Raw genomic sequence first — 25,224 nt, 5'->3', positions numbered from 1 at the left:
GGTATACAGGATAACGCAATATGAATACAAGCCGGACTCTGTCCAGACACATATCAAAATCCACCCCGGTTCGCCATGCCAAACAGAACTCTTTTCGAAACCAATATACACATTTGCATGTGGTTAACCTGTCTTTTAACCCCCGAATCTTTCCAACAACCAGGGTAGCATCAGGCAGCCCTATCATGCTCCCTTCTCCACATGCCATCATGTCCGGTTAATGTACGGATTGTTGCTCCCCGTGAGATTGGTTGCAACCGGCACCGCAGGCGAAACGCCAGACTGCTGCTGCTGACCCGAGTATGGAGGGGCGGCGGCGGGAGGAGGAGGGGCGGGGGCCTGGCTCGGGTCGACTTTGCTGCCGCCCTGTGGTCCTTCGTACATGGGAGGCCTCGGGGCGCTGGGGTCGTACATCGGGGGCGGGGGCGGCATGTTGGGCTGCATGTTGTACTGCTCTGGCCGGTACGTGTAGTAGCCCTGGGTCTGGGCGGCGACCGAGTACTTGGGGTCCACCCTCGCCAGCTGTGCTCGACTACACAGCCATCTCGTTCCCTTTATGGGCAAGCGGCCCTTCTTCAGGCGGCTCTTAGCGTGCATATAGCCAAAGCCCAGGTATAGGCCGAGGAGGCCGAATATGCCCAGGAACAGAGACCACTTTACGATGACGCCAATCTGTGAACATAACAAGGTGATTCTTAGCGAGTGATACCCATATGTAATCCTCAGTCAAATACTGAGCCGACGAGTACTCTTCAAAACATACCCTGCTGTACCAAAAGGGAATGAATCTACCATTCTCCTCCACCCAACCGGGCGGTGGTGTCCCCGTTGCCAAGGGTAGTGGAGTGAGAATGATTGTCTCGGACATTATATGGGATATGTTTAAATATACGTCGACAGGGAAGAAGGAAGTGGTGAGACCCTTTCAGTGTGCGAAGGAGCACAGATAGAGTACGACTTCTTGCTGGGCGCCGTAAGAGGGCCTTTTCTGGGGTTGTTTCAAGTCCGGGTGGTCAATTTGATTTGTCGATAACTCCCAAGGTCGAAAGATGTTGGCGAAATAAGAAAAAAAAGAGAAAAAAGTTTATGGCGTCACAGTTGCACTGGGTCGCCGGATGGCACCTGCTCTAAAGTACCTAAGAGGCTTTGGTGGATCGACCGCGAGATGGAACTTGGGGAGAAGCTAGGACCCAAACGCACTGCGTCTTTCCGGAAAATGCCAAGGAATTCGATATGGGAGGAAAAGGTGGTTGGGGGAGAAAGTTAATGCAAGACCAACTGGTGAAGGTAATAAAAAAAAAATAAAAAAGAAAGGGGACAAGAATAAAAATAAAATAAAAATAAAGCAGCCTGTCAGTCAGTTCAGTCGATCGGGTCCTGCCCCTAACGGAAATGGATGCCCCGTAGGCACAGTTGCATCAATTCGATACACTTGAACGCACACCAGGCTGCATTGCGTTTGCCACTTCGACTCAAGGCGGACGAGAGGGTTGAAAAGTGGGAGGTAAAGCAAAGAAAGAAGGGAAACCCTCCTTAATACCATCCCGGGTAGGGTGTACCGTTGATTCCGCAGCTAAGTGGGCGGGCCCAAAGTTCCTGCCATTGTAGTCGTGCCCTGAGTATAGCGAAGCGTTTCAAGCACCGTCCAGGAACCCACACCGATCCATGCGCCGTAGCAGAGTCTGTTTCATGCGAAGACGAGCCGGGAGGGAGAAAAGAAAAAGAGAGGACAAAAAAAAGAACCCGACTATGGGACGAATGAAAATAAAACAAAATAATTTTTCAAGGCGGAGCTGGAATGAGTATCAGAGACATACCAAGAGAAACCATAATCCAACCAACCAAAGCAGCGAAAAAGAATGGAAGCCTGGTACCTTTTTGTTCCTGCATATTTCAGTTTGAACAAACAAATGGGCCATTTAGCGCATGCCAAGCTTTGACGCTGCTGCCGGGAATTATGGATGCTTTACAAAAGCCCCCGCCTCCCCTCCCCTTTGTGATCATTAATCTCCATAGACGTGACAAGCCATTTGGTAATAGGTGGTGTGGTGTAGTGCTACCGTTATTCTGACACTGGGCGCTGACAAGCTTTCCCCGGACCTTGTGGATCTGGAAATAGCCCAACCTCCTAGTCTAGTCAATCAATCCACGCGTCCTCGTGTTCGTCGTATCCGAGCAAGGTAGGATCAATGTTCATAGTCTTGAGCATCGTGCCAATTGTAAACTTGGGTCACGACACGGATACCGTTCGTGGTTAGTAACAAGCGCTGACACGAAAGAGTAAGGTTTCTGGCATGGGGAGTGCTTCAAAGAAAGCCAAGAATCAAGATATCCAGACAAACTCACAGCCGGTTCATGTTCGTCATCGGAAACACGCCCGTTGTTGTCGCAGCTGCTTCCGTCGTGATCATAATGATTCTCACCCCCTAGTTCTCGTCCTTCTTCATCGTCGGATCCCCTCGTTCCCGACGCCGGATCGTCCCAACTTTTCTGCTGTTGTCTCCAGGCTTTAGGTCCGCCCGCGCTGCAGCTTGTCCCAAATGCCCCCAAGCACAGAGGCTCGGGGGGAAAAGGTCGATTAATCACAGGCCAACAGCAGCAGCAGTCAGAAAAAAAGAAGAAAAAAAAGAAAAAAAAAAAACTCAAACGTCTAAAATACCGTAGTGGTACCCATGGTGGAAAATAGGCCCCATCGTCTAAAAAGTTTAAAATTTGAAAAATCACATACCTGTCGACTCTCTGTTTTGCAATATCAAACACCATCTCTGCAGCCAGTCGGCTCGCCGCCTTCCACTTGACAATCAGATGCCGCAGTTCATTGTCACCATCCGCGGCAGCACCCGCTGCGTCGCCGTTTGCCCTTTTTAGCTGCTCGTCCGACGGCCGAACTACTGCTCCAGCCGCGACTTGCGACGATGGCCCCGCCTTTCTAGTCCCGTCTGGTGTTGGATCGGGATTTGGCCGGGGGTTTTTCCCTTCGAGACCAGAAGCAGCAGAAAAAGAAGAAGAAGAAGAAGCAACGGCAACTGACGGCGATTTGAAAGGCGTCCGAGTGTCGACCGCCCTCCTGGGAACCTTGGTGCGCAGTGGTGATGGTGTTGCTGTTGTGTTGGTCCTGTTGTCCGCGGATGATTGGCCTTCCTCACCCTCCTTCTCGGAACCCGTCTTGGCTTCGTCCTTGTCACCGCCCCTCCGAGATATGAGTGGTGACCGGAACGGCTTCCTAAGCGTCTTGGTCGCCTCGATGCGTCGCCGCTTCGCAGCTGGCGTGTTCATTGTTTTGATCCACCAACTGCCAGCGTAGAATCTATTGGTCAATGTTTCACGTATCACCAAGTCGGTGGGTCGAGGAGGCCTCCATGGGCTATTGTGGCAGTTTGTTCGTTGAACGTTTGCCAAAATGGTGCATTGTTCGTCGAGCAAAGTAGGTACGGGAGCTTGAATAGTTCTGGGCACTAGACGACGTAGCTTCACACTGTGCTGCTAAATTGAAGGAGGGGCAGTATACACAGTACATTTGTACCCGGTAGGTTAGGTATGTAGGTAAGTGCAGTAGGTAAGATAAGTACTGGATCATTCGACAAATCGTTCACCCAACCTCAGTTCTACACAAACGGAGAGAAGCAGACTATATTATGTAGGTAGTTGTATACTTTCCTTCATCGATCTACACTGGACAGTTTTTGAATGCTTTTATGTCTTTCCTCTCGGTATTAACCCCAAGTCTTTTCACCGCTGAAGGCACGACTGCTATGTTATAACATCGCGAGAACGAAGACTAAATCTAAAATGAAAAGCCATAATGTCATCATATACAAATGGTGTAAGCATCACACCCCCTAATGACCAACTCCTCCAGCAACCCACTGCCTGAACTCGGGGTCATCCGGCCGCGGGAATACGCCTGTGTCATCAGCTTGAACATGCCCTCCAGCTGCTGCGGCTCCTCCCATTACTCCTGCTTGCTGCTGTAGCGCCTGTTGTTGAATCGCCGCACCCAACCTCCTCGCATTCTCCTCCCGATGCTGTTGTTGACGGTGCTGCCTGTAGTAAACAAGAAATGCAAGCGCCGCGGCCAGACCCAGGATTATGAGTGTCTCCACGAGTCCCTCCTCCAACTCGGCTGGCAACGCTGCGTCACCGCCAGGCATGGTGTGGTCAAAATTATCGTCAAAGTGCGCGTCCTCCTCAAAGAAGTAATCTTCTCGTAGGAAGTTGGCTACCCATTCGCCCCAAGACCAGTCTTTGCCTTGCACTATGATGAGGTAGGTAAATTAGTCCCAACTCTGAAACGTTCCAAGCGAATACAAGACACCAATTTAGCTTACCAGGCTCGTCCTGAATCGAGTTGATCCCTCCGTTGGTGAGGGTATTCCATGCACTCTTCGCCCTCAGCTTGAAAAGTGCAAGAGTAACTGGCAGGTACGCCTCATCGTTTGTCATCAGTGCTTCATCGTAGTAACGCTTGGCGAGGTGGTAGTCCTGATCGAGTCCGATGCCATGTTCGTGCATCCAGCCGAGATTGTAAAGCGCCTGAGCACTCTGGTGGTAATCCGCCGCACCCTGGTAGCACTGGACTGCCTTGTCCACATCTGGATCCGTTCCAGTCCCCTGAAGGTAGTAGTCGCCCATCTTGACCAGCGAGTCGATATTTCCCTGACGAGAGGAGCGCGTCCAGTATATCAGGCCGAGCGAGGGGTCCTGTAGTAGCTTGGGGGTCGGAGACTTGCGCATGAGCCAGTCTGGGAGTGGAAGCAGCGACTTTTGTGTATCGAGGAGGAATGCTACGTTGTTCTGGGCCCTTTCGTAGCCTTGCTCAGCTGTGCCCAGGTATTGCAGGAACGCAGCCTCGTAATCACCATCCTCGTATGCATGGTTCGCGTTGAGCCAGGATGACACAACCGGCTCAGCCTTCTCCGCAACGCTTCGGTAGAAACTCAGCGCTTGGCTACAGCTTCTATCGCGACCAACACCATGAGATATCATCTCGGCGAGGTAGTATTGCGCCTCAATGTTTCCATACCGAGCAGCTTGTTCAAAGCAGTCATTAGCTGCGCGAATGTCCTCGGGACCGCCCTGGTCGAGGTACAGAGCTCCCAGTTGCACGTTTGCTGATGCGTGGTTTTGGCCAGCAGCGGCCTTCAATAAATCGGTGGCCCTGGCAAGGTTCTTCGCTTGGCCGTAGCCATGCAAAAGCATCATCCCTAATCCGAACTGCGACTGTGCCTCACCGAGCTTGATACCACGGTTGAACCAAAACCTGGCCCTTTCAAAGTCCTGGTCGACTCCGTCCCCCCTAAGGTACATCCTGCCAAGGTAGCCCGCGGCCTTGCCTGCAGCCACCTCGAGTTGCGATGGCGCATTATCAACGATACCACCTCCCTTCACCCAGTACTTGTTAACTACTTTGCGGAAGTACCTCCTGGCCGCCACTAAGTCTCGATCTAGACCTCGTTGCCCCTCGTAGTAGATACGTCCGAGGTTGAAAGATGCCTGGAAGTCGCCCTTGTGGACCATCAAATCAAGATACTCAATGATGTCCCCAATGGATGCATGTTCATTGAATTGGCTGCGGGCATTGATGCCATTGATGCCTGCACTTGAGACACTCGCGCCTTCACCGTATACACCGCCAAAGTCGTCAGAAATCCGATGCGACTCTACGGACCAGCTCATGCCACCCGGAGGCCCAGACCGGTACCAGGCAACCGCTTTGTCGGCCACCCGCTTGTAGAACTTGCATGCCTGCTCGCAGTTCTTGGGCGTGCCGATCCCGGCAGAATGTCTTGCGCCGACCGCCATCTCGGCACGAGTGTGGCCCTGGAGGGCGGCAAAGGTATAGTAGAGCAAAGCCTTTGCCTGGTCCGGCTCCACTGCACGACCAACCCCGGTCGAGTACATCAAACCGATCATGTACATGGCGGAGCTGTTGCCCGTGTTGTCGGCCAGGCGCTGGTAGTAGTTGTACGAGCGGGGCAGGTCGATTGGGTGGGAGAAGTTGCCGTAGAAGCTCATTTCGGCGAGTAGGTATAGAGCATCGGAATTGTTTTTGCCAGCCGACTCCTCGAGCAACTTGATAGCATCGGCTAGCTGTCCGGTGGGAGCTCTCGAGGAGCTCGAGGGCGTCGGTGCAGTCAGGCGAAAGGTGGGCAGGGCCCCTAGGACTTGCCGGGCGATTAGACCAAAGAACCCAGGCCGCTTCTTCCGGTGGTAGTGAGCGGGGCCTTGAATCTTTCGGAGTTCATGGACGGCGGCATCGACTAGGTCGGCACCAGGCTCCCTGGCCGAGGCGGACTGGCCGCCATCCCCTCCACCGGAAACTACCTCTGCTTGAGCAACGACCGCATGTTGACCTTGTGTTGTATGGGTGACCTCGGCGCCGACTATTAGTGGCAGGCTATGTAGGAGTGCTTCAAGGTTGATTTTGAGTGAGTGGCCTTATCCTGGGACATTGGCGGTGTTTTCCCGCCTGCATACAAAGTCAAAGTAAAGTAGGAGAGCTAGATTTGATACATACCGAAAAGAAACAAAATGACACGGCCCATGACGAAATTGGTGTCGGGACGAGAGTTTATCAAAATAACATATGTCGCCGCATCATCGTTGGACAGTTTGGGTATGTCTTTGTATGCGGAGGGCGCAACGGTGTTCTCAGGCAGTAATTAACATGCGTCAGTCCTTTGAACCACGTCGTTTGTGACGGACCCGATTTAGCTGCAGTCGCTAAGGTGTCAACTTCACTGACGTGATGGAGAAGGCACGCAGAGGACGGGTAAAGCTGCGGACACTGTGTGGATCCTGTTAGGTTTCTGGCTTATTACAGTATAATTATTGACCGTACATTGGCAATAACCATGTGCTGTCTGTGCCTGAGTTAGTAAAAGTTGTTATGGTTGATTGGGAAAATGGGTACATATGGCAAGCTCAAGGCAATCAACATTGGGTTTTTATGCTTCTCTGGGATTTTTTTCTTGCCTCCAGTGACCTAGAGGTTTGTTATTCGCAAGATATAAAACGTTCTAGGACAGAAATATTGGTTATTTGGTCGTCACTTTACCACTAACCTCACATCCTCAATATACCATCGGCATCCCACTATTCATCCCCACACCAGGCTAGAATTCTCAAGCCCAAAACCCTTCACTCACTTTTCACCCGCACCTCATGTCCAACCCACCCACTCAACCATGTACCTGTTAACAAACGTAGACGAGCACCGCTACGCCGCCCCAGCGGGCGGTGATGTTCCATATATCATTGACATCTTCCCCCTCACTGCCGGCCTCGCCGCGATAGCGACGGACCAGACGCTATCGTTGTTTGAGCCCTCAGCCCTACACAGCAAGGGCGCTATACGGACCTTGCGCACCCCCCACGCCAACATCACCGTCGCCGCCCCCTTCGATCAAGCCCAGTCGACCGTGTGCACGGCGGGGTCCGACGGGACCGTGGCTATCTGGGACTTGAGGGTGGGTGCGGGTCAGGTTACGCGACAAATAGGTACGCCGGGCCGGGACTTTCTTTCTTTATTTTTCTTTCTTTTCTTTGCTTGTTTTTCTTTTCTTTTTTTTTGTCGTCTATATACTAGTCTATCAGATAGCCAAGAAAAAGACATAGTCACAATCACACTTGATACTGATTTTTTTACCGTGTTGGCTAGGAACCGCTCCGACAAGTATCGGTTCACTGGCGTGTTGCCCAGGTGCCAATATGGTTGCTGTTGGAACAGAATATGAGAACAACCAAGCTTCAATTGTCATCTGGTCAGTTGTTTAAGTGATTTCCATACCAGGATAACCTCGTAAGTATAATGTAATTTTGACACGCCAACTCCGCAGGGACATCCGGACGCAGTCAGCCCCCGTGGTCCAATATAACGAAGTCCACAGCGACGACATCACCGAGGTAAACCCAGCAGTTACGAATATTTGCCTCCAGATTGTTCCAAGCAAAACTGACGACAAAAATCCAGTTAAACTTCCACCCAGCCGACAACCACACGCTACTATCTGGCTCAACCGACGGCCTCGTAAACGTCTACGACCTCCGGGTCACAGACGAGGACGAGGTGATCATCCAGACCCTGAACCACGGCGCCTCGGTCCACCACGCCGGGTTCCTGAACCGCACCGAGGTCTTTGCCCTCTCGCACGACGAGAAGCTCGCCTTCTTCGATCTCGCAGAGGAGCAGGACAAAGGTGTCGCCACTGCCGACTTTGGAGATATGCGCCAGGTCGCCCAGTGCCAGTACATCGCCAACGTGCTGCCCAAGTCCGATCCGAGCGGTGCTTCTGGCGCCGTGTTGGGAGCCGGTCTGCTCGAGTATGTCCTCTTTCTCTAACCCTTTGTCTTGAGCCTTCTGATAATCACCTTCTTTCCATAAAAATTTTTCCCTTGCCAGCACAGAGACCGTAGGCTGACCAAGTGAAACCCTAACACAAAAACAGCCAGGAGAAATTCGAACTGCTGTACTTGTCCAAGGAGGCAACCTGGAATTTCGACACCAATTCCTCTGTCGGGCTGCCCGGAGCTCATGGCTCCGAAGTTGTGCGAGCATTCCGTGTTTTCGATGCAGAGCGTGCCGTCTTCACCGCAGGCGAGGATGGCCGGATCAAGGCTTGGAGACCGGGCTCATAATAGCAGCGCTGGTAGTAGACAGAATAAACCCAGGGACATGTTAGTAACAACTCGCACTGCCAAAGACGCCATTCCCGACCACAAAACAACAAACCCCCCCCCCCCCCCCAAAAAAAACTGACGCTCTTCCCATCCCTCATCCGTACTTGTCGTGCTTGCTCTTGATCTTGAGGTTGAGCAGCTTCTCATGATAATCGCCCTCCCTCCTCGCCCTCTTCAGGAGCCTGACCTCGTCGTCCTCGAGCCGCCGGCCCACGGCCTCCTCCAACTCCCGACGGCTGATCCTCTCTCTCGCCTTCTCCTCCTTGGAAACCTTGATACGCGGCTTGAAGCGCGCCTGCATTCGGATGCGCAGCGTTGTCTCAAAGGTGATGTCCGAAGCGTCACCGCGGACCTCGGGCGCGGCGGCCTTGGCCGACTTAGAAGAGGACGCAGAAGCGCCGGCGGCGCGGGCCTTGGGCTCCTTGACGGCGATGAAGGTCTCGCGTAGCGTCTGCACCTGGAACGTGCCGGGGGTATCTGGCGTCGCGATGAGGACGAAGCATTCTAGCGGGGAGACGGCGTCGGAGGTTGCTGATAGTATGCCCATCTTGTCACACCCAAGATACCTGCAATAGAGAGAAATATGAGCCTCAAAGTCAGCTAATTCACAGCTCGTTGCAACACTTTTTTTCACGTCGATCAGGGGTAAGTGAAAGTTACAAAGGAGACAACCAACGCACTTTCCATGATGTCCCTTGAACCTATAGTTCTCGGTACCGACAATCTTGTTTGCGACAAAGACCTGCCGCACATCGTGAGGCTCCGCGCTCGCGGGGTTCCCGTCCACAATGTTCTCTATGGGCAACGTGAAGACCTTGCCGGCGGCGTCGCAGGCCAGCGCCGAAGGCGGCTCCGTGGGCAGCACAAACATGACGGGGCCCGAGACGTCGTTTACTGCCTCGGCCGAAACCCAGCTGTCGTCGTTGGCGATGGCTTCTTCGTCGACGGGCTCGGATGCGGCCGCCGACCCGGTTGCTGCTTGTCTGGAAGACGGCGCATCGTCGTTGTTGTCGTCGGCGGCGGTGCGCTTTCTCTTCTTGGGCTTTTTGTCGCCCTTGAAGGTTAATGGTTTGACCATTGCCCGTCTTGATCCCGGGGAGGGATTAGAATATTGTAGGCAATCGTCTTGGGCGGTTTGGATAGGTGAATTGATTGATGCTAAGAATTGAATGAAGGGGAGTGATGCAAGGTACGTACCCAAGTTCTTCCATACCTCATCAAGCTCAGTCGAGCTCTCCCCTTGCCTACAGTGTGGAGAATCTCCACTCGTCTCCGTGTCATCCTACCCTGCATTGGAGGGGCCCCATCTCGAACGGTTCATCCATCCACCACTGATGCCATACCCACCCCCTCAGGTGATCAGTTGTCTGTCTGTTTGGGAGGGGTGACCCCCGTGTGATTTTACTACCTTCTTACCTAGAAGCACGTCGGATCATTTGCTGGTAATTCTAGTATTTCTTTCGTCTTTGCTGTTTGTTCCAAAAAGTCTTCGTAGAGAACGGACATTTTAGAGACTTTTAAATCGAAATATCAGATGAAATGGCACCAGCACCTATTGCACAGGCTGTCACAGTGTCGTTGGAGGAGCTTCAAAATGGTATAAGCTGCCGGTTCCTTTTTTCGATTTTGCTTGCTTTTCCCCTGGGATTTCACAAAGTTGTAATTATATACGACTGGCTATATAGTCCCATCGTCACAACTGCTTTAAGTAGACGTTAAACAGAAGGCTCGCTGACACTTTTTGCGACTCGCTCCTTCAATATAGGTTCCGTCTCGTTAGAGACCTTGCAGCAAGCCTTTGGCCCAGACTCGCTAGGCATACTGGTAGTCAAGGATGTACCAGAGGAGTTTCACAACCTCAGACGCCAGGCTCTCTCCTTTTCGTCGTATCTAGGCAACCTGCCTGACAAAGAGCTAGGTGGGTTGGTTTCTTGCGCTTCAGTCGCAGTCTCTTGTGCCTATGCTCCGAGCTGTGCCTGTTTCATGCACATACACATTGTCCATGGCAACTGATACGGCAATGCGCAGAGAACCTTGAGAATGCCAAGGCAAAATACCTGACCGGCTGGTCACTGGGCAAGGAGACGCTCAAGAACGGCCAGCCCGACGCGCTCAAGGGCTCCTTCTACGCCAACTGTGCCTTTTACGTGGACCGGACCCTGGACTGCGCCGCCCCGACGACCGAGTACAACGCCGACAACTTCCCAGAGTACCTGTCGCCCAACGTATGGCCGCCCCAAGATGTGCTCCCGGGCTTCAAGCCGGCCATCGAGGGCCTGTGCCAGACTATCATCGACGTCGCCGTGCTGGTGGCCCGGGCTTGCGATCGCTTCGCCCAGCAAGAGATCGCTGGCTACCCGGCCGGCGGCTACCTGGAGAACATGGTCAGAACCTCGACCACCACCAAGGCCAGGCTGCTGCACTACTATCCCGCTGAGGGAGAGGTCGGTGCGGCGGCCGGTGCCGACGAGGGTGAGGACGACGACTGGTGCGCTACCCACCTGGATCATGGGTGCCTGACCGGCTTGACATCGGCCATGTTTGTGGACGAGGAGGCGGTGGGGCTCAAGCCCGGCAGCATCCCGACGGAGTCGCCGCTGAAGGCGCTAGACGAGCTCCCTACCTCTCCGGATCCTTGCGCTGGCCTGTACATCCGGTCGCGGACGGGCGATACGGTGCAGGTCAAGATCCCGAGGGACTGTATTGCTTTTCAGACGGGCGAGGCGCTCGAGAGGATCACCGAGGGCAAGTTCAAGGCCGTCCCACACTTTGTCAGGGGCGCGAGGACGGACGACATGAAGAGGGTTGGGCGCAACACACTGGCGGTATTCACGCAGCCAAACCTCGGCGACCTGGTTGATATCAAGCATGGAATCACGTTTGGTGAGTTTGCGAGGGGCGTCGTTGCAAAGAACACGGTGGGTTGATGAAGGAGAAAGTCGCTGTGATGTAGATAGCACCGTTAAACACAAGCTTTGCAGCTTTGGGTTTACACTTGCATAGTGTTGCCACTCGCATGCCTCTTCTCGTAGTTGTTTGTCTCATGCCATGTGAAACTGCTATGAGATGGCTACAGTGGAAATTGCTTATTTTTGTTGAGCAGTTTGGCAACTGTACTCATACGGTAAATGCTCCATCAGATACAAACTTGACCTATCTTTTCGAGTCATCTAATGCTAGACCCCATGCGGTATGAGAGCGCTGTAAAGTCGGGCAGTCTCATACCTATAGAATCATTGACGATGTGTAATTGCATAGAACCTATTACTACCAAATTAGCAAAAGGCATTACTACCTACACGTTATGAAGTAGATGCCATATGCAGAATGATAGTTGCGGAAAGGATGCAATGGCGTCACTGCCTCACAATATTGGCTCACTCAGCAACCCCACCAACTCTCGCTATTAGAAGCTTCTAGGTCACCATCCCCCGAAGATAACTCGAGACGGTTTGCTTGACTTTATGATAACTTCACCATTCCACTGGCAAAATTCACGACCTCATAGGGACAAGATCAGTCACGCACCCAAAAGAAGACTCTTTAGGACTCACAATGGCTCTCCCACCCAAATTCAGTGGCCACAGGCTTCCCCTCGGTGATGCAGCAGCCAGCTCGGCCCCGCACGCGGGAGTACACACCATTGAGCTGTACCTCGACTACGTGTGCCCCTTCTCAGCCAGTATGAAGCAAGCACCTGTACATCAAAAGAATAGACCTACGAAATCGTTCAGACTAACAAAACTGCCTATAAAGAAATGTTCAAGACTGTCGCCAACGACCTAGCCCCAAAGCTCAACTCAGACCCAGCGCTCGCGTCCAAGATCCAGATCATCTTCCGCCAGCAGATCCAGCCGTGGCACCCGTCCAGCACACTGGTGCACGAGGCGGCCGTGGCCGTGCTGCGCTTGGCGCCCTCGCGGTTCTGGGATTTCAGCGGGGCCCTGTTCGCGGCGCAAAAGGACTACTTTGACGTCAACGTAGTCAACGAGCCTCGCAACCAGACTTACCGGCGCCTGGCCCGGCTCGCGGCCGACTCTGCGGGGGTGAAGGAGGATGAAGTCTACGGCCTGCTCGCCATCAGCGACAAGCCGGGCGAGGACGGGTCGCTCAACAGCGGCAACGGCGTCACGGCAGACCTCAAGGTCGTCGTCAAGATGGCGAGGCTAGTTGGCGTGCACGTCAGCCCCACGGTCATCCTGGATGGTGTCGTCGCTAATGAGGTGAGCTCGGGTTGGTCTGTTGAGCAGTGGGTTGAGTGGTTGAAGGAGAAGACGGCGTAGAGAAGAAGAGCTAAAAGGTTAGAGACTGTGTGGGTCTGCGACCAGGCAAGTGTTAGTACAGTATTCATAGTCGGTTATTGCTCAATTGACACTGTAGTCCAAATCTCAGCTTGTTCTGCTTTTGTCGAGTCTTTTTCACAGTCAGTTAACAAGGAGGGCAACGTCCGATGAGATTTTTCCTCATTCTGATTGATGGCCTTTGTATCAACCAAGTAAACATTGTATGCAAACCGACCAACAGTAACATATGAAAATTACTCTTCTCAGTCAACCAACAGAGATATTTAAGCTCCCCAATTGAGATGTTGCAGCCACGTCTGCTGCCTTTACAGGCAGTGGATGTTCTCCTGCTGGCCGCGCGATCCTCATACCGTGCAGGGCCAGCCTCAAGAGCTCCAACGACAGCGCGCTTCTTCTCATCAAGCTTGATAAATCAAACACCACGCCTCACATGCCGCACAAGTATACTACGCTCAGTACGGCCAACCGCCCTGAAGTCGTCACCATTAGCACTACCCCGGAGCTTCAGCAAATCCACTCCACGGCTTGAGGATGCACCAAAGCAGCCTGCCCGTAAGATCGCACTCACGCCAAACAGCACGGCCCAGTGCCCGTAGCTTTTCATTAGGATGACCAAGAGACCAGATGACAGCTAACACCTGTTATTTAAATTATAAACACACAGGCTTTCTGTACCCAGAGAGCCTGGTCATCTACCACGGCGGCGCGGCCCGGACGACCTTTCTTGGCATGCTCAAATTCGCCATGCTCATGGGCGCCGTCTTCGTAGTGGTCATCATTGCCCCGGCCCTTTACCGCAGCGGCGAGCCCCTGTGGAAGCCAGCAGCAGGTATGTAGCTAGCTCATCATTCTACGGTTGCCATTTTACCGTTCAGTTGTCTGCCTTTTTATCAAACATTTTTTGATTATCATGTTCTTATCATACTTTCACCCCCTTTCTATCACTCTCTTGCATAGGAAGAAAAAAGGTACATCAACAGAAACTAAGAGAGATAAAAAAACACACCCAGTCATCACATGTGCCATGATCCCCCTGGCATTCACCCTCTTCTCCACCAGCCCGCAGGTGGCCTTTGTGCGCCTGCGCCTGCCGCGCTTCGCCCGCGCCTCCCCGGAGCTCCTGCGACGGTACGCCGAGGCCCCTCCCGCCAACGCCGTCGTCGAGGTCGGCGTCCTCAACTTCCACGGCAAGCCTAGGGTTGTCGCCCTGCCGCTGGCCCGCCTCTCGCCCACTAACGAGCGCTTCGGCCTTGTCAACTGGACCGTCGTGGAAGACGCTGCCGAGACCAACAAGAGGCTTGCGTCCGCCGAGGGCAGTTTCACCATCTGGCACCGCCTGCTGCGGAGACCCCTCAAAAAGTTGAACATCCGCGAGCGCGGAAACGACGCCAAGGAGGCCTGGGTTTGGGATGCCGTCGTTGCGGCTGTCGAGCGCCGGAATCGCTGAAAAAAGCCAGAACAAAACAAATTCGTGTACGTTACTGGAGCTTGGGAAAGTAAAATATATATAAATCCACCGTTCGTGTACGTCAAGGGTATATATATACACCAAAGAGGGGCTCCGGGCCCCATGGCTAGAAGAGAACTGAGGAAAATACACAAGACCGATCATATCGAAAAAGGAACAGAAAAAATGTACTTGTATCCTCCATCGACCATAAATGTTATCTTACAGATTATTTTCTTCGGCCGAAGATATCGTCGCTTCCACCACATGTCTTCATAAACCCGCAACGATATATTGTACAGATAAAAAGTCATGTCTCGTTCTCTGAGAATCATCAAGCTTCATAACGGAAACGAAAGCAACTCGCGCATGTAGATACTCGCCTCGTAGCCGAGAGCAAGACACATTGCACCCTTGCAGTTTCGTCTCTGTATTCATCCGTTCGAAAATCCGTGCATCGAAATTATGCCTTCCAATCTTTCCATCCAGTCGATATCGGAAAATCCGGCAGCCGATACAGACCGGTAGTCGCGCTGGGTCCCGCGTGGCAGGGATGCTGCCATGGAAAACTATTCGGCCCAATGACACAATCCCTATAGTTGGGCATAACTGTTCCAGCATCCGTGGTTATCCTTTCCCGGCCAGGAAGCCGATCGGTGAATGGCGGATCAGAGTCATGTTGTCGACGAAGTCCTGTGGCCGGTCATGATTGGATTTGGCAACACCATCGGGTGGCAGCCGTCAGTTCCTTGAACAGTCGCGCTGATCGGTTCGGCCACTTATAGTGAATCTAAGTTAAGCGCCAAAGGGTTTGGGGTACGGTACTCCATGGATACTCGCGCATCATGTCCGATGGGGTTTTATGTCCATTCCGGTAGCCTCGTAATCCCAGCCACGTTTGATCCCGCCTTCATACACGCTAGCCACCGACTCTTGCCACATGGCTGGCGTGACAAAATTGGGAACTGGTGCCTGGGCGGCATAGGTCTGCGCAGCTGCTGCATGCTGGTGCAAATTGGCTGCAGTCATGGTCGATTGCGCGGCTTGAATGTCTTGCAGTGTCGGGACCTCGCTGGCGCCTGTTGAGATGGGGGAGACAAGGGAATTGTTCAGAGACGGAGTTCGTGCGCTCATGGATGAAGGTATGGGCTGGGGTTGGGGCGTACCAAAGGTTGAGTTCCATTGACTGTGAAAACAAAGGTTAGCACGTGTTTACTCATGTTTAGGCTTTTCCCGGTGTTCAGAGAATAATAAAAACACCTGTGGGAAAGAAAAGCCAGCCATGTACTAAGAATTATTACTTACTCAAATAACCTGGTGGGATTCCAGGCAGTTACCGATGGGTCCGCCATCGACATTGTTTGCTGTTGCTGCAGAGCAGCCGAAGTTGCCTGTGAGCCAGGGGTGCCCGACATGTAGCTCAGGGCCTGGACGGTTGGTGAAGAGTTCCCTGTCCCGTCTCCAGGCCCGGCCGATGTGGGAGGGGATATTGGAAGGCTGGCATAACTGACTTGCGATGACTGCGTGGGAAGTCGCAAAGACTGCTGCGACAACTGATCCATGGGTCCAACTCTTGATGCTGCTGAACGTGGCGGTGTCGAGTGCGTAGTCGCTGGGCTGCCGTATGGGAAGCTCGGCTTCAGGACAAACGGCTTGCGCATGTCAGCCGAGAAGGCCTCACGCACCGCGTCTATTTGCTTCTGCATTTCAGGCATAGGCCAGGCCGCCATGCAGCGCTCTAAGATGCGCATATGGCGGGTAAAGTACTCGCGGGCATCTGTGTTCAGGTCCGCATCGGGCGACGTAATGGCCACCTGTACATTGGTTTTGTTAGCGCGGAGTCTTGGTTGTCGCCGTCTCTCTTCATCGTATTTTCAAATATTGAACCACTGAAATTCCCGGTGCCAGCAGGCAGCAACAGCAGCAGAAATCCGACCTACCAGATGAAGAATGATACATGTCAAGACGCAATAAATGGTGTAGTTAATACCACGCTGCATAGACTGCAACCCAGCAATCCCATAGGATCGTATGATGGCCTCCTCCAATCTGCACAGGAGCTTCGCTGATGAGTAGCAAACAACCATGTGATGTTTCCACTGGCCATCAGCACCGTTGGGATCAAGTAGCTGGAGTTGCGGACGGTGAAGCATGATAATGCTGAGGTAGTAGTACGAGTGCATGTTGCCGATGAAGGCCGAATTCAGCCAAGGGGGCGATCCGTCCGGTGGGAAGTTGACAGCCAAATCCGAGGGCAATTCGTTCAGCCACGCGTGGGAAAGTGACGTGAGTTGTACAACCTCTGGCTCAAGAGCCCAATCTCGGTTGACCTTTCTGCGAACACGACCATACGAGCGGTTCGCGCGTGCCACGTTGCATACTATGCGCGACATGTAGGTGATGTTTCGCGAAACATGGTACTCGCTATCATCTACACCAGGAGTGAGGCGTGGGATGCGTAGGTCCACTGTATCTTCTTGTACGGCCAAATCGTATCGACCTATCAAACGGGATGTGGTCAGTAAATACCGTATTTGATGTTGATTTACCAAAGACATTTGCTCACCTTGAGGCGAACCGATCATCAGTTCCATGATGAATATGGTCTGCCAAATACGTGTCTTCATCAGACATTCGGCGGGACCCGAGCCACATGACTTTCCTGCTAAGTGATCTTGATAGTGGTCGTCCAAGGATAAATCCTTGCCCATCTGCACGCACTGAACGATGGACATCCACGACCTGAAGTAGTAACCACGTTTCGGCGAGGCTTCTCTTGCCTTTATAACAATAAGAAGCGCCTGCAGTGTGCTCAGTCGTGGAACATCCATAAACGAGTCGAGATGTCGCGTGGCTAGTGCCAGCCACTGTTGACCCTCCCCAGGCTCGTCGGCTAGACGACCAGCGACGGTGAAGACGGCCTCCAAAATCAATGGTGAGAGGGACTCGCGGTTGTTATGCCACTGGTCCAGAAACATGGACTTGTCAAGGACAGGCACATAAGGATGAACTTGGGTAAAGTAAAGATCAAAGTAGTGGAGGGCCGTATCGTCATCTGGCATCAGTTCAGGTGGGATACGAATCTTGAGCCCTGGTCCAGAAGGAAGAGGAGGCAGTGAGCTCTTGTAGTCGTCTTCCTCGCCCACGACAGGGTCCTCTTCTTGCTGTTTCGGTCGCATCTTGTTGTTTAGATACGGGGCTGTCGAGGTCGTGTCAGTAATTTTGGTCATGGGATATGCAAGATTGCATAAACAGCTAATAATGACTTGGCAGTCGAGCTGTGTTCTTACCTGTTCCGAACTCATTGAGCTTCAGAGGCCCAAGCAAATCTGCAAGATCAGAGCCATGATCTCCGCTGCTATAAGACTCGGGAGGAGAGTGAGGAACTGAAGGCCTATGCGCAGGCGGGTTGGGAAACATGTCATGAGAGCCAAATGCAGACTCCATGGCACCAACTGGAGTGTTCAGTGTGCTATAAGATAGGGCTGCGTGGGGTGACTGGCTGTCCTGATATCGAGAAGGATTATACATGGATCCAGGGGACGCATCAGAGTAAGCCGTCTGAGGTACATAGGATGTTGCCGATGACGGCTTCAGGGCACCCGGCGTTGTGAGAATGTGCTGTATATTCTGCTGGGCAGTCCGTGGCTGCTGAGGCGGGCTATCCTCGTAGTCGCCAGCCATAGTCTCATATGACTGGCCATCAGCGGAGGTGCCGTCGAAGCCATTTGGACGGACGCAGTGGAGCTTAAGCCTACGGCATGCTGAACAGGGAAACTGTGCACTGGTTGCTGCATCGCACTTGATTTTGCGGCGTCGGCAACCCTCTTTGTAGGAGGAACACGGTTAGTGGGTCTTTGCGAGTTCGTTATCAACGAGCCGAGTGGCCCTCGCGAGTGCTCGGACGTTTAGGTAGTGTCATGACATACCACATGCTCTCATCACTAAATTTGTAGTCAGCTACTGTAAGCCAGGGGAGAAAGTAACGACACCCATTTCAATGTACACTGCACAACTAATGAGATGGAGCGGAAAACTTACCCTTAAGTCGCTTATGGCGATTGTGCTCATCGACAAAGACATAATCTGCCAGCGAAACGGGATTTGTTAGAAAGGTCGTCCTTGATCCTGAAAAAAATGGGAATAGACCAAGTGCAATTATCTGAGAGATTCGATTGAATCAGGAATATTTGTTTTGATTTGCGAGTCGGACGGTGCATGGGATTGCTTGATTGCGCATACTTTTTTGTTGCGGCTGGAACGCCTGCGGCGGCGCAAAAGTGAAGCTGCTCATTGGAGCGAAAGTAGACTGCAAGTCAAGAGACAAGGGACGAACGACTGATGGGCACGACTGGCATGCGCCGGGGCGTGATGGGACTCGGGGCGCAAGTAACAAGAGGGAGGCGCGGTATGTCTCGGAGCGGCGTTAATCACTACTGATCGGGTAGGCATTGGTTGGCAAGGCTCGGGCCGCGTTGAGCGAACGACAGTCAATCGCGGTAGGAGCGAATGATTTGGTGTGGTTGGCAGCGCGGGGCGGTTTTGAAAATTCCCAATCCAAAATCTAAGAGCGATGATGCAAAGAAGCTTGCGTGCAGCATACGACCCCTCGAATGTGCCCGCATTCGAAAAGAAGTTCTGGAAGGAGGCTAAAGGTAGGGCGGCAAGCTAAGCAAGCAGATAGGTGGTCGTCCAATCGATCGTCCAAAAGGTTCGGTTCGCGCCCAAGAGGGTAGGCAAGGTGAGTGAGTGGGTTGGAAGTAGGCAGGTACTGTAGGTGGGATTGGACGGATGGTCGTCGGGTGGGAGAAAGTCGATGGATGGTCGGTAAGACAGGTCGGTTATGTGGATAAAGCAGGCAGGCAGATAGATAGATGCTGCAAGTGGTCCCTCTCTTATTAACTAGAGAGTTTCTTTTTTTGCTTTTTTAGGCGAGAATGCCTGTCCGTCTGTCCGTCTGTCCGTCTGTTTGTATGGCTTGTCGCTGTCGCCGAGAGGGGTTTCTAGCGGATCCGCAGTTGAGAGATGCGGTGGGCGGGAAGGGCCGGTTGTGGGTGGTCGCAAGTGTATATCACAAGACAAACACACAGCCAGAAAAGAGAATATAAAGTTTCCAAGTTCCACTCATGGGCCCGGAGGGGGAGAGGCCAGGTCCGGTACTAGTACTGTAGAGTGGTGGGTGGTGGTACTAATAGTACGGAGTAGAGTAGTAGCGTCAGGATCAAGTGGAGGTGGTGGAGGAGGAGCCGAGCCCTGGTCGACTGGATTTGTTGTTTGGTTTTTGGTGGCAGCAGGCAGATCAGATCAAATGGGACGGACGAGGGTGTCGTTTCTGTTACTCGGTTTCGTCAGGGTTTGTCCTAGCAAGCAGTATCCGCAATGCCCGTACTACGCTTGCAGCTGCCAACCAGCCGGTTTGGGGGGGTCTTTTTTTCTTTTTTTTCCTCGACCTGTACTACCGGTATGCCCCTGCAGGTGAGTCGAGCATTCAGGGAGGGAGGAGGAGTACGCTTGCCCGGTGAGGAGAGGAGAACGTAGACCAGACAGGCATGTACGTGGTGGTGGTGGTGGCCAAATAATTACTGTACCTTGCCTACCACCCAGGTACAGTGGAGCGGAGAGTGATGCGGCGTGTGGATAGCGTTGTCAAAGGCTTGGTTAGGTACCTAGGTGTAGGTGGCGTCTACACTGGCTAACCCAGTAAGGCCTCGGCTGCTTACCCTGCGTCCTGTTCCAGTTCTACCGGTAGGTATTTTACAGTCACAAAACTGGCCCAGGATTCTCTTTTTCCTGACGAATTGTGTGTGCTTGGTGGGCTGCGAGATGACTTTGTGGCTGGCGCCTGTCGGGTTTCACATGCGATCAATCCCGACCTCGAGGTACTTTCGTAGCTAGACCTAGGGTGCAGTGCGGAGTCGTCTCAGGGGCAGGGTGCCAGGTGGCCAGGCTGGGTTAGTCGATTTCCTTGCCTTGTTTGCCAGAATGCCGGAGGAGCGGGATATATGGATATTATATCAAAATGAGTAATATAGGGCTTGACCGGCTAGGTTTCTTTTATTTTGTTGGGAAACGAGGTTGCCCTGACCTTAGTCGAATTAGGCAAGTCGTTGTTCTCATGTATGCACTTGGTGTGGCACTTTTGCAAGGTATGGCGCTTGGTAATTGCTAAAAAGTATTATGTACACATAATGTTCTTTGAAGGGGGGTGGGGTTGGTGGCTGCTGACCTGAATTGATAGAAAAATAAAATCTGGTACCTTACCCAGGGACAGACAGGATGGAATAAAATAATACCAACAAAAAAATAAAAACAATAATAGTAGTAATTGAGGACCCTAGACTCGGTCCAGCCGTCCGGGTAATGATTTTCTCTCTCACTCTTTTTTTTTTTTTTTTTTTTTTTTTGGACGAAAAGTATCCGCTGAAATGTCATGGTAAGGGTAAGTGCGCTGGGTTTTGAGTTTCGAAATTCTTCAAGCCATGGGATGGTGTTGCCCAATTGGTATGATCTCCCAAACAGGGCCACCTGCTGCCGTGGTCCTGAAAGACTGCGGGGATGTATCGTTGATCTAATCATAGTCCGATTGACACGGATGGAGCTCCACCGACGTTTTTCGGTGAGGTGGACTCGTTTCTCGTTCGGCCTCGCCTCAACTCCGAATCTGAATTACTCAATCGCCATGCCATCATCGTTTTGGGTCATTGTCTGTTAGAGATGAACATAGGATCTGGCAGTTCGCCTACTCCTTGCAGATAGATAGATATATTACCACCCGATTTGGATATGTAGAGCAGGGGAGCAAGGAGAAAAAGGAAGACAATCATACACACCTCGCAGAATTTAGCTTCTCTCTTGCATTACAGGTGGATTTCTATCGCATGTCGAGTCTTTTCAAGAGAGTTCATTGCGCTGCTTAATTTATTTTGCTTTGCTTTATCTTTTGCGATGTCAGACCCAAAAGCTTCGAGAAGCATTAACGGGTAATACCCGACAAGTCATGGCACAAGGACACTGCCCCAATCCCCGAATCATTTCGGCAGCACAACGGGAAAACTTGACGAGAAAAGCGGGGGCTACCACACCCGAGCCTGAAAGTTGAAGCTGACTCTGTTTTTTTCTTTTCTGTTGTAATGCCAAAGTAGACAAAATAACAGCACAAGATGAATAACAATAGAAAAAAAGGGAGCAAGAAAGGAAGAGAAAGTAGAATTGAGCCAATAGTAAACGTGAACGTTACGAATAATCTCGAGGAGCCATTAATGCCTGGCACTAGGAAGACAGAAAGACAGGAAGAAATTAAGTACCAGCAACCACTACAGGTGGGCTACAAACATACTGTACGTAATATCTGTCAGTTCAATTACAGAATCTAATCCTGACAACTGGGGAAGGCATCTTCTGGTCCCGACATGACGGGATGCAAGGATCATCGTCATTTATCGATTTAAAGCAAGTACCTATGTAAATAACGGTCCGAGGCTGTGTTTTTATTGCAGTTTTGTCCTGCATGTTTTACTACGCTTGCCAAGGGAATAAGTGAATGGCCATTGTTGTGGGACAGCGAAAGTAAAATATCCCCCAGTCGCAGATCATTACTTGCTCGGTGTTGTCATCTCAGCTGGGTTTGCATAACGTTCGTTCACATCGGCTGACAGGGGCCTCGGGCGGATTGGGGGAGGCAGGCTTGGTAGGGTATTACTTGGTAAAATACCACACGATTACAGGGTGCATTAACCGATTTCATTTGCTTGGTTTGGCTAGCGCGCGAAGAAGATATCAAATCAAGGTAGGTGCCGAGGCAGGCATAAAATAGAAATAAAACAGCATTTCGGCTTTGGAAAGTAATCTACGAGTTCGATTTGATCAAAAGTCGTCGACACGGGAACCTGACTGCTCTCCCCCAGCAAACACCATCAGCTGCCTCAAGAGGGCATAGCATAGCCATGCAAATCATTGTTTGAAGGGGTGCGCGCGGCCTCCCGGTTGCCTTTACTCTCTGGTCCACATCTCCTCCATTGGCACAAAGTACCTACATACGTGTGCTACATTCATACTCTACCTAAAGACTCGAGAAGATTTATGACATGTGTGCAGCGCTGTGCGTATCTTGGGGCTATTTTTGTGTAAAGCTATTTGGTTACAGCAGAGCCTATTTGCATGCATGGGTATGATGAACCTGGGCTGTCGCACGAAATAGAACACACGGACACAAGAAAAAAAAAAAAAAAAAAACCACAGACATAAGTGGCTCAGGTTGTATTGGGGGCGCTCGCTCCCTCTTTCGGCCGGGAGAAGTACAAAGTTTCCTACGGAGAAAGAAAGTACTGCTACAGTACTACGGTAGTACGGCTGTTTGTACCTTGAGAGTAATAAGTCTCTGTAATATAATACCTTAGTAATGCCCCGGCTTCCCACGCAGACAGTCCGAAGATGATGCGGAATCCGCCCGAGCGATCAAGTGTACCATACATAGTAAAGACGACTCAATAACCTTGCTGCCCAACCTCGATCGAGCAGGGTTTTCCCGGGCAAGCTGGGGGATCAAAGGATAGACGGGTGTCCATTTTTCCCACGAGTACCGTACGACTTGGCGTAGGGTTCCTCGCGGCATCTGATTTTTGACATCCAGACCAGGCCCTGTAGGTAGATAGGTACTCTGTCAAGTCTGTACCGTACCTTACCTTGCTTACCTAGCCGTTACGGATTATCGTGATCGCAGTCATGGCAGTGGCCATACAGTAGTCATGCATGGCCATTCGCTCAAATCCGAAATGCTATTCTGCCTCGTATTTTGTGACACAGCAATGCCTTAACCTAAGGTATGTACTGCCTACGAAGTAAGTCATTTTTTCCAATGAATTATAGCAACGGAACTAGTCTAGTTCCCTAGTCTGTATCAAATCAGCACTGCTCACTGCTAGGCCCGTCCGCTGGGCTTAGAAAGCCCGAGGGAATTTATTCCCCCGCGAGAGGCCAGACTAGACCGACTTTTAAGTTTGTAGTTACTGTCCTGATCCCAGCCCGTCAGTCTTTGCAATGTATTTGTAAGCTGGCGTTCTCTGTCATGGCATGGATTTGCCTCGCTTGCACCTCCCCGCGTCAAATGCTACTCCAAAATCCAAAATCCACAGGGCCCTCCTGGAATGGCACGTGATGTGGCGTCCTTTCCTCGCTACTATGTGGATCAACTCGTCACTGGGTAAATGTTCGATGTCGCAAAGTTGCGCCACTACAGAGCGAGTGAGCATTCATTCAATTTTACAAAGTAGAACAACAAAAGTCCGAGCATAAAACTTTGCTTGACTCATCCAGGAAGCAACCAAGATTAGAAACAGCCTGCCCAATTTGAGAAACAAAACATTCGCGCCTCTTTCCACTTTCAACGCCACTGACATTCAAAAGAAAGCAAGGGTAAAAATCAAACATGCAATCGACAAGTCCAGACAACGCCAACCCCACCATCCGGAGTATCGCCAGTCTTCCATCCCGCGGCAGGCGTTCAGATTTCAGCCTGGACAATTCTCCAGAATCAAAGTACGACAACTTGCTGCTTTCCCGAAATACAGCATCGGACTACGGTCTCCCGGACGTCTTGGCCTGGTCATCCGACAGCGACAGCGATTATGACTCCACCGACCGCGCCTCCCCTTTCCCCTCATCATCGTCACCATCGTCATCACTCTATGCCGCTGAACCCATCGATGCCCTTGAAATTTACACTCTGACCGCGTCCATCTCGGACCCGGAACATCCCCACACCCTGGGCCAGCTCTCCGTCATCAATCTACCGGACATCCACGTGACCTCCAATCACGTCCTGGTCGAGGTGACCCCTACCATCACGCACTGCTCCCTGGCCACCGTCATCGGGTTGGCAGTCCGAGTGCGCCTGGAGCAAGCCTTGCCGCCAGCCTACCGCGTCGATGTGCGCATGAAGCAGGGCTCCCACGCCCAGGACGACCAGGTCAACCGTCAACTGGCTGACAAGGAGCGCGTTGCCGCTGCGCTCGAGAATGACAGCCTCAGGGGAATGCTCGACAAGATGATGGAGACTTGCACCACTTGAATTTATTTAACTTTAAATACATTGCATGAGATTCCCCCTTATGGTGGCAAAATTATTTTCTTCTTTCTTCCTTTGTTTCTTTCTTTGCTTTGCTCGTGGCTCAAACCTGCCCCTTTTTTAGAAGAAGGAAATTTTTTTGTTAAAAGGGGCGTTTGAGGAACAAGAAAACTACGACAAAGCGAGAAAAAAAAACTAATGAAAACACAAACTTCAGTTCCTCGGACCCAATTCCACGAATCAGTCTTCAACCCTTCATATACCCAAGTTCCAAGGGGGCCTGGGCTGCTCTCCCTCGGGTACAGGAGAACGTTGTCCTATTGCGACAATACAAGTGACAGCCTTGTACTCGATCTACGACGATTAAGTGGCGATCACAATCACCGATCCAATAAAGTGCCACATCCGCTGTCAAGAACAGCCACGGCAAAACGGCCTGGAATACTGCCGAGTGGAGAGCCCATGCTGTCATCAGCCCCTCCGCCTCCCTGGGAGGCTGGGGGTCGGGCATCTTGAATTATTGTACAGCAACAATTAATGAACTGTCATTAAACAAACAGTACAACTAGTCTGCACTACAGTATTTATTCTTCAACTGTTAATTTATCATCGTTAAAAACATCCAAAACCGTCGAACCGGTAAAGAGGCTCTGTGATCAGCCAAGCTGCCCTTGCGTCTTGGCAACCGTTCCCCGTCCCCCCGTCCCCCCGTCCCCCTTGGGTTTTGTGTA

The 25,224-nt window shown here is 51.9% G+C and overlaps 10 protein-coding genes across 11 annotated transcripts; 5 read left to right on the top strand and 5 right to left on the bottom strand.

Annotated features, from left to right (window-relative positions):
- Window positions 1-207: 207 nt before the first annotated feature.
- MGG_03609 (uncharacterized protein) lies at window positions 208-868 on the bottom strand (the record flags this gene model as incomplete). The annotated part of the gene is made up of 2 exons (XM_003716241.1): window positions 208-672; window positions 764-868. The coding sequence occupies 2 exons, from the start codon at window positions 866-868 to the stop codon at window positions 208-210; spliced, it is 570 nt and encodes a 189-aa protein (XP_003716289.1).
- Window positions 869-2,137: 1,269 nt separating this feature from the next.
- Window positions 2,138-3,276, bottom strand: MGG_13509 (uncharacterized protein; the record flags this gene model as incomplete). Its single annotated transcript, XM_003716240.1, has 3 exons — window positions 2,138-2,224; window positions 2,347-2,524; window positions 2,729-3,276. The coding sequence occupies 3 exons, from the start codon at window positions 3,274-3,276 to the stop codon at window positions 2,138-2,140; spliced, it is 813 nt and encodes a 270-aa protein (XP_003716288.1).
- Window positions 3,277-3,614: 338 nt separating this feature from the next.
- MGG_13508 (ubiquitin-protein ligase Sel1/Ubx2) lies at window positions 3,615-6,715 on the bottom strand. The gene is made up of 3 exons (XM_003716239.1): window positions 6,518-6,715; window positions 4,329-6,410; window positions 3,615-4,255 (listed from the first exon to the last, which is right to left on the bottom strand). Exons 1-3 carry the CDS (start codon window positions 6,543-6,545, stop codon window positions 3,840-3,842), a joined length of 2,526 nt encoding a protein of 841 aa, XP_003716287.1. The 5' UTR covers window positions 6,546-6,715; the 3' UTR covers window positions 3,615-3,839.
- A 185-nt stretch (window positions 6,716-6,900) lies between these two features.
- MGG_03611 (uncharacterized protein) lies at window positions 6,901-9,301 on the top strand. The gene is made up of 5 exons (XM_003716238.1): window positions 6,901-7,500; window positions 7,661-7,763; window positions 7,839-7,905; window positions 7,973-8,322; window positions 8,448-9,301. The coding sequence occupies exons 1-5, from the start codon at window positions 7,188-7,190 to the stop codon at window positions 8,635-8,637; spliced, it is 1,023 nt and encodes a 340-aa protein (XP_003716286.1). The 5' UTR covers window positions 6,901-7,187; the 3' UTR covers window positions 8,638-9,301.
- MGG_03612 (uncharacterized protein) lies at window positions 7,511-9,870 on the bottom strand. The gene is made up of 2 exons (XM_003716237.1): window positions 9,360-9,870; window positions 7,511-9,245 (listed from the first exon to the last, which is right to left on the bottom strand). Exons 1-2 carry the CDS (start codon window positions 9,755-9,757, stop codon window positions 8,774-8,776), a joined length of 870 nt encoding a protein of 289 aa, XP_003716285.1. The 5' UTR covers window positions 9,758-9,870; the 3' UTR covers window positions 7,511-8,773.
- A 174-nt stretch (window positions 9,871-10,044) lies between these two features.
- Window positions 10,045-11,841, top strand: MGG_03613 (uncharacterized protein). Its single transcript, XM_003716236.1, has 3 exons — window positions 10,045-10,276; window positions 10,445-10,597; window positions 10,708-11,841. The coding sequence occupies exons 1-3, from the start codon at window positions 10,219-10,221 to the stop codon at window positions 11,604-11,606; spliced, it is 1,110 nt and encodes a 369-aa protein (XP_003716284.1). The 5' UTR covers window positions 10,045-10,218; the 3' UTR covers window positions 11,607-11,841.
- Window positions 11,842-11,920: 79 nt separating this feature from the next.
- MGG_17062 (uncharacterized protein) lies at window positions 11,921-13,157 on the top strand. The gene is made up of 2 exons (XM_003716235.1): window positions 11,921-12,361; window positions 12,436-13,157. Exons 1-2 carry the CDS (start codon window positions 12,235-12,237, stop codon window positions 12,960-12,962), a joined length of 654 nt encoding a protein of 217 aa, XP_003716283.1. The 5' UTR covers window positions 11,921-12,234; the 3' UTR covers window positions 12,963-13,157.
- MGG_17061 (uncharacterized protein) lies at window positions 13,096-14,758 on the top strand. Its single transcript, XM_003716234.1, has 3 exons — window positions 13,096-13,535; window positions 13,648-13,812; window positions 13,994-14,758. Exons 1-3 carry the CDS (start codon window positions 13,265-13,267, stop codon window positions 14,428-14,430), a joined length of 873 nt encoding a protein of 290 aa, XP_003716282.1. The 5' UTR covers window positions 13,096-13,264; the 3' UTR covers window positions 14,431-14,758.
- MGG_17060 lies at window positions 14,471-20,318 on the bottom strand (the record flags this gene model as incomplete). Of its 2 annotated transcripts, XM_003716232.1 has the most annotated exons (10): window positions 14,471-15,509; window positions 15,597-15,616; window positions 15,736-15,800; window positions 15,942-16,244; window positions 16,371-16,930; window positions 16,997-17,629; window positions 17,721-18,257; window positions 18,360-18,374; window positions 18,472-18,516; window positions 18,673-20,318. In XM_003716232.1, the coding sequence occupies 10 exons, from the start codon at window positions 18,722-18,724 to the stop codon at window positions 15,274-15,276; spliced, it is 2,466 nt and encodes an 821-aa protein (XP_003716280.1). The 2 variants fall into 2 exon arrangements, with proteins under 2 accessions (XP_003716280.1, XP_003716281.1); XM_003716233.1 differs by having other exon boundaries at window positions 15,274-15,616; window positions 18,673-18,724.
- A 3,317-nt stretch (window positions 20,319-23,635) lies between these two features.
- MGG_03615 (uncharacterized protein) lies at window positions 23,636-25,163 on the top strand. The gene has a single exon (XM_003716231.1). It carries the CDS (start codon window positions 23,855-23,857, stop codon window positions 24,494-24,496), a length of 642 nt encoding a protein of 213 aa, XP_003716279.1. The 5' UTR covers window positions 23,636-23,854; the 3' UTR covers window positions 24,497-25,163.
- The last annotated feature ends 61 nt before the right edge of the window (window positions 25,164-25,224 follow it).

Source organism: Pyricularia oryzae, chromosome 4 (genome assembly GCF_000002495.2).
Source record: "Pyricularia oryzae 70-15 chromosome 4, whole genome shotgun sequence".
NCBI classification, from domain to species: domain Eukaryota; kingdom Fungi; phylum Ascomycota; class Sordariomycetes; order Magnaporthales; family Pyriculariaceae; genus Pyricularia; species Pyricularia oryzae.
Note: the sequence above shows the minus strand (reverse complement) of the source record. Positions and strands in the feature narration are given on the sequence as shown.

Excerpts from the sequence above, each read along its gene's own strand:
- MGG_17061 (XM_003716234.1), top strand. The coding sequence starts at position 13,265 with ATGTTGCAGCCACGTCTGCTGCCTTTACAGGCAGTGGATGTTCTCCTG. Across the intron at positions 13,536-13,647 it reads TGCACCAAAGCAGCCTGCCC|GCTTTCTGTACCCAGAGAGC; the intron begins GTAAGATCGCAC and ends ATAAACACACAG. Across the intron at positions 13,813-13,993 it reads CCTGTGGAAGCCAGCAGCAG|TCATCACATGTGCCATGATC; the intron begins GTATGTAGCTAG and ends AAACACACCCAG.
- MGG_17062 (XM_003716235.1), top strand. The coding sequence starts at position 12,235 with ATGGCTCTCCCACCCAAATTCAGTGGCCACAGGCTTCCCCTCGGTGAT. Across the intron at positions 12,362-12,435 it reads CGTGTGCCCCTTCTCAGCCA|AAATGTTCAAGACTGTCGCC; the intron begins GTATGAAGCAAG and ends CTGCCTATAAAG.
- MGG_03612 (XM_003716237.1), bottom strand. The coding sequence starts at position 9,757 with ATGGTCAAACCATTAACCTTCAAGGGCGACAAAAAGCCCAAGAAGAGA. Across the intron at positions 9,246-9,359 it reads TTCAAGGGACATCATGGAAA|GTATCTTGGGTGTGACAAGA; the intron begins GTGCGTTGGTTG and ends TCTCTATTGCAG.
- MGG_03611 (XM_003716238.1), top strand. The coding sequence starts at position 7,188 with ATGTACCTGTTAACAAACGTAGACGAGCACCGCTACGCCGCCCCAGCG. Across the intron at positions 7,501-7,660 it reads TCAGGTTACGCGACAAATAG|GAACCGCTCCGACAAGTATC; the intron begins GTACGCCGGGCC and ends CGTGTTGGCTAG. Across the intron at positions 7,906-7,972 it reads ACAGCGACGACATCACCGAG|TTAAACTTCCACCCAGCCGA; the intron begins GTAAACCCAGCA and ends ACAAAAATCCAG.
- MGG_03615 (XM_003716231.1), top strand. The coding sequence starts at position 23,855 with ATGCAATCGACAAGTCCAGACAACGCCAACCCCACCATCCGGAGTATC.
- MGG_03613 (XM_003716236.1), top strand. The coding sequence starts at position 10,219 with ATGGCACCAGCACCTATTGCACAGGCTGTCACAGTGTCGTTGGAGGAG. Across the intron at positions 10,277-10,444 it reads GTTGGAGGAGCTTCAAAATG|GTTCCGTCTCGTTAGAGACC; the intron begins GTATAAGCTGCC and ends CCTTCAATATAG. Across the intron at positions 10,598-10,707 it reads CCTGCCTGACAAAGAGCTAG|AGAACCTTGAGAATGCCAAG; the intron begins GTGGGTTGGTTT and ends GGCAATGCGCAG.
- MGG_13508 (XM_003716239.1), bottom strand. The coding sequence starts at position 6,545 with ATGGGCCGTGTCATTTTGTTTCTTTTCG. Across the intron at positions 6,411-6,517 it reads TGTCATTTTGTTTCTTTTCG|CACTCCTACATAGCCTGCCA; the intron begins GTATGTATCAAA and ends TCAACCTTGAAG. Across the intron at positions 4,256-4,328 it reads CTCGATTCAGGACGAGCCTG|TGCAAGGCAAAGACTGGTCT; the intron begins GTAAGCTAAATT and ends ACCTCATCATAG.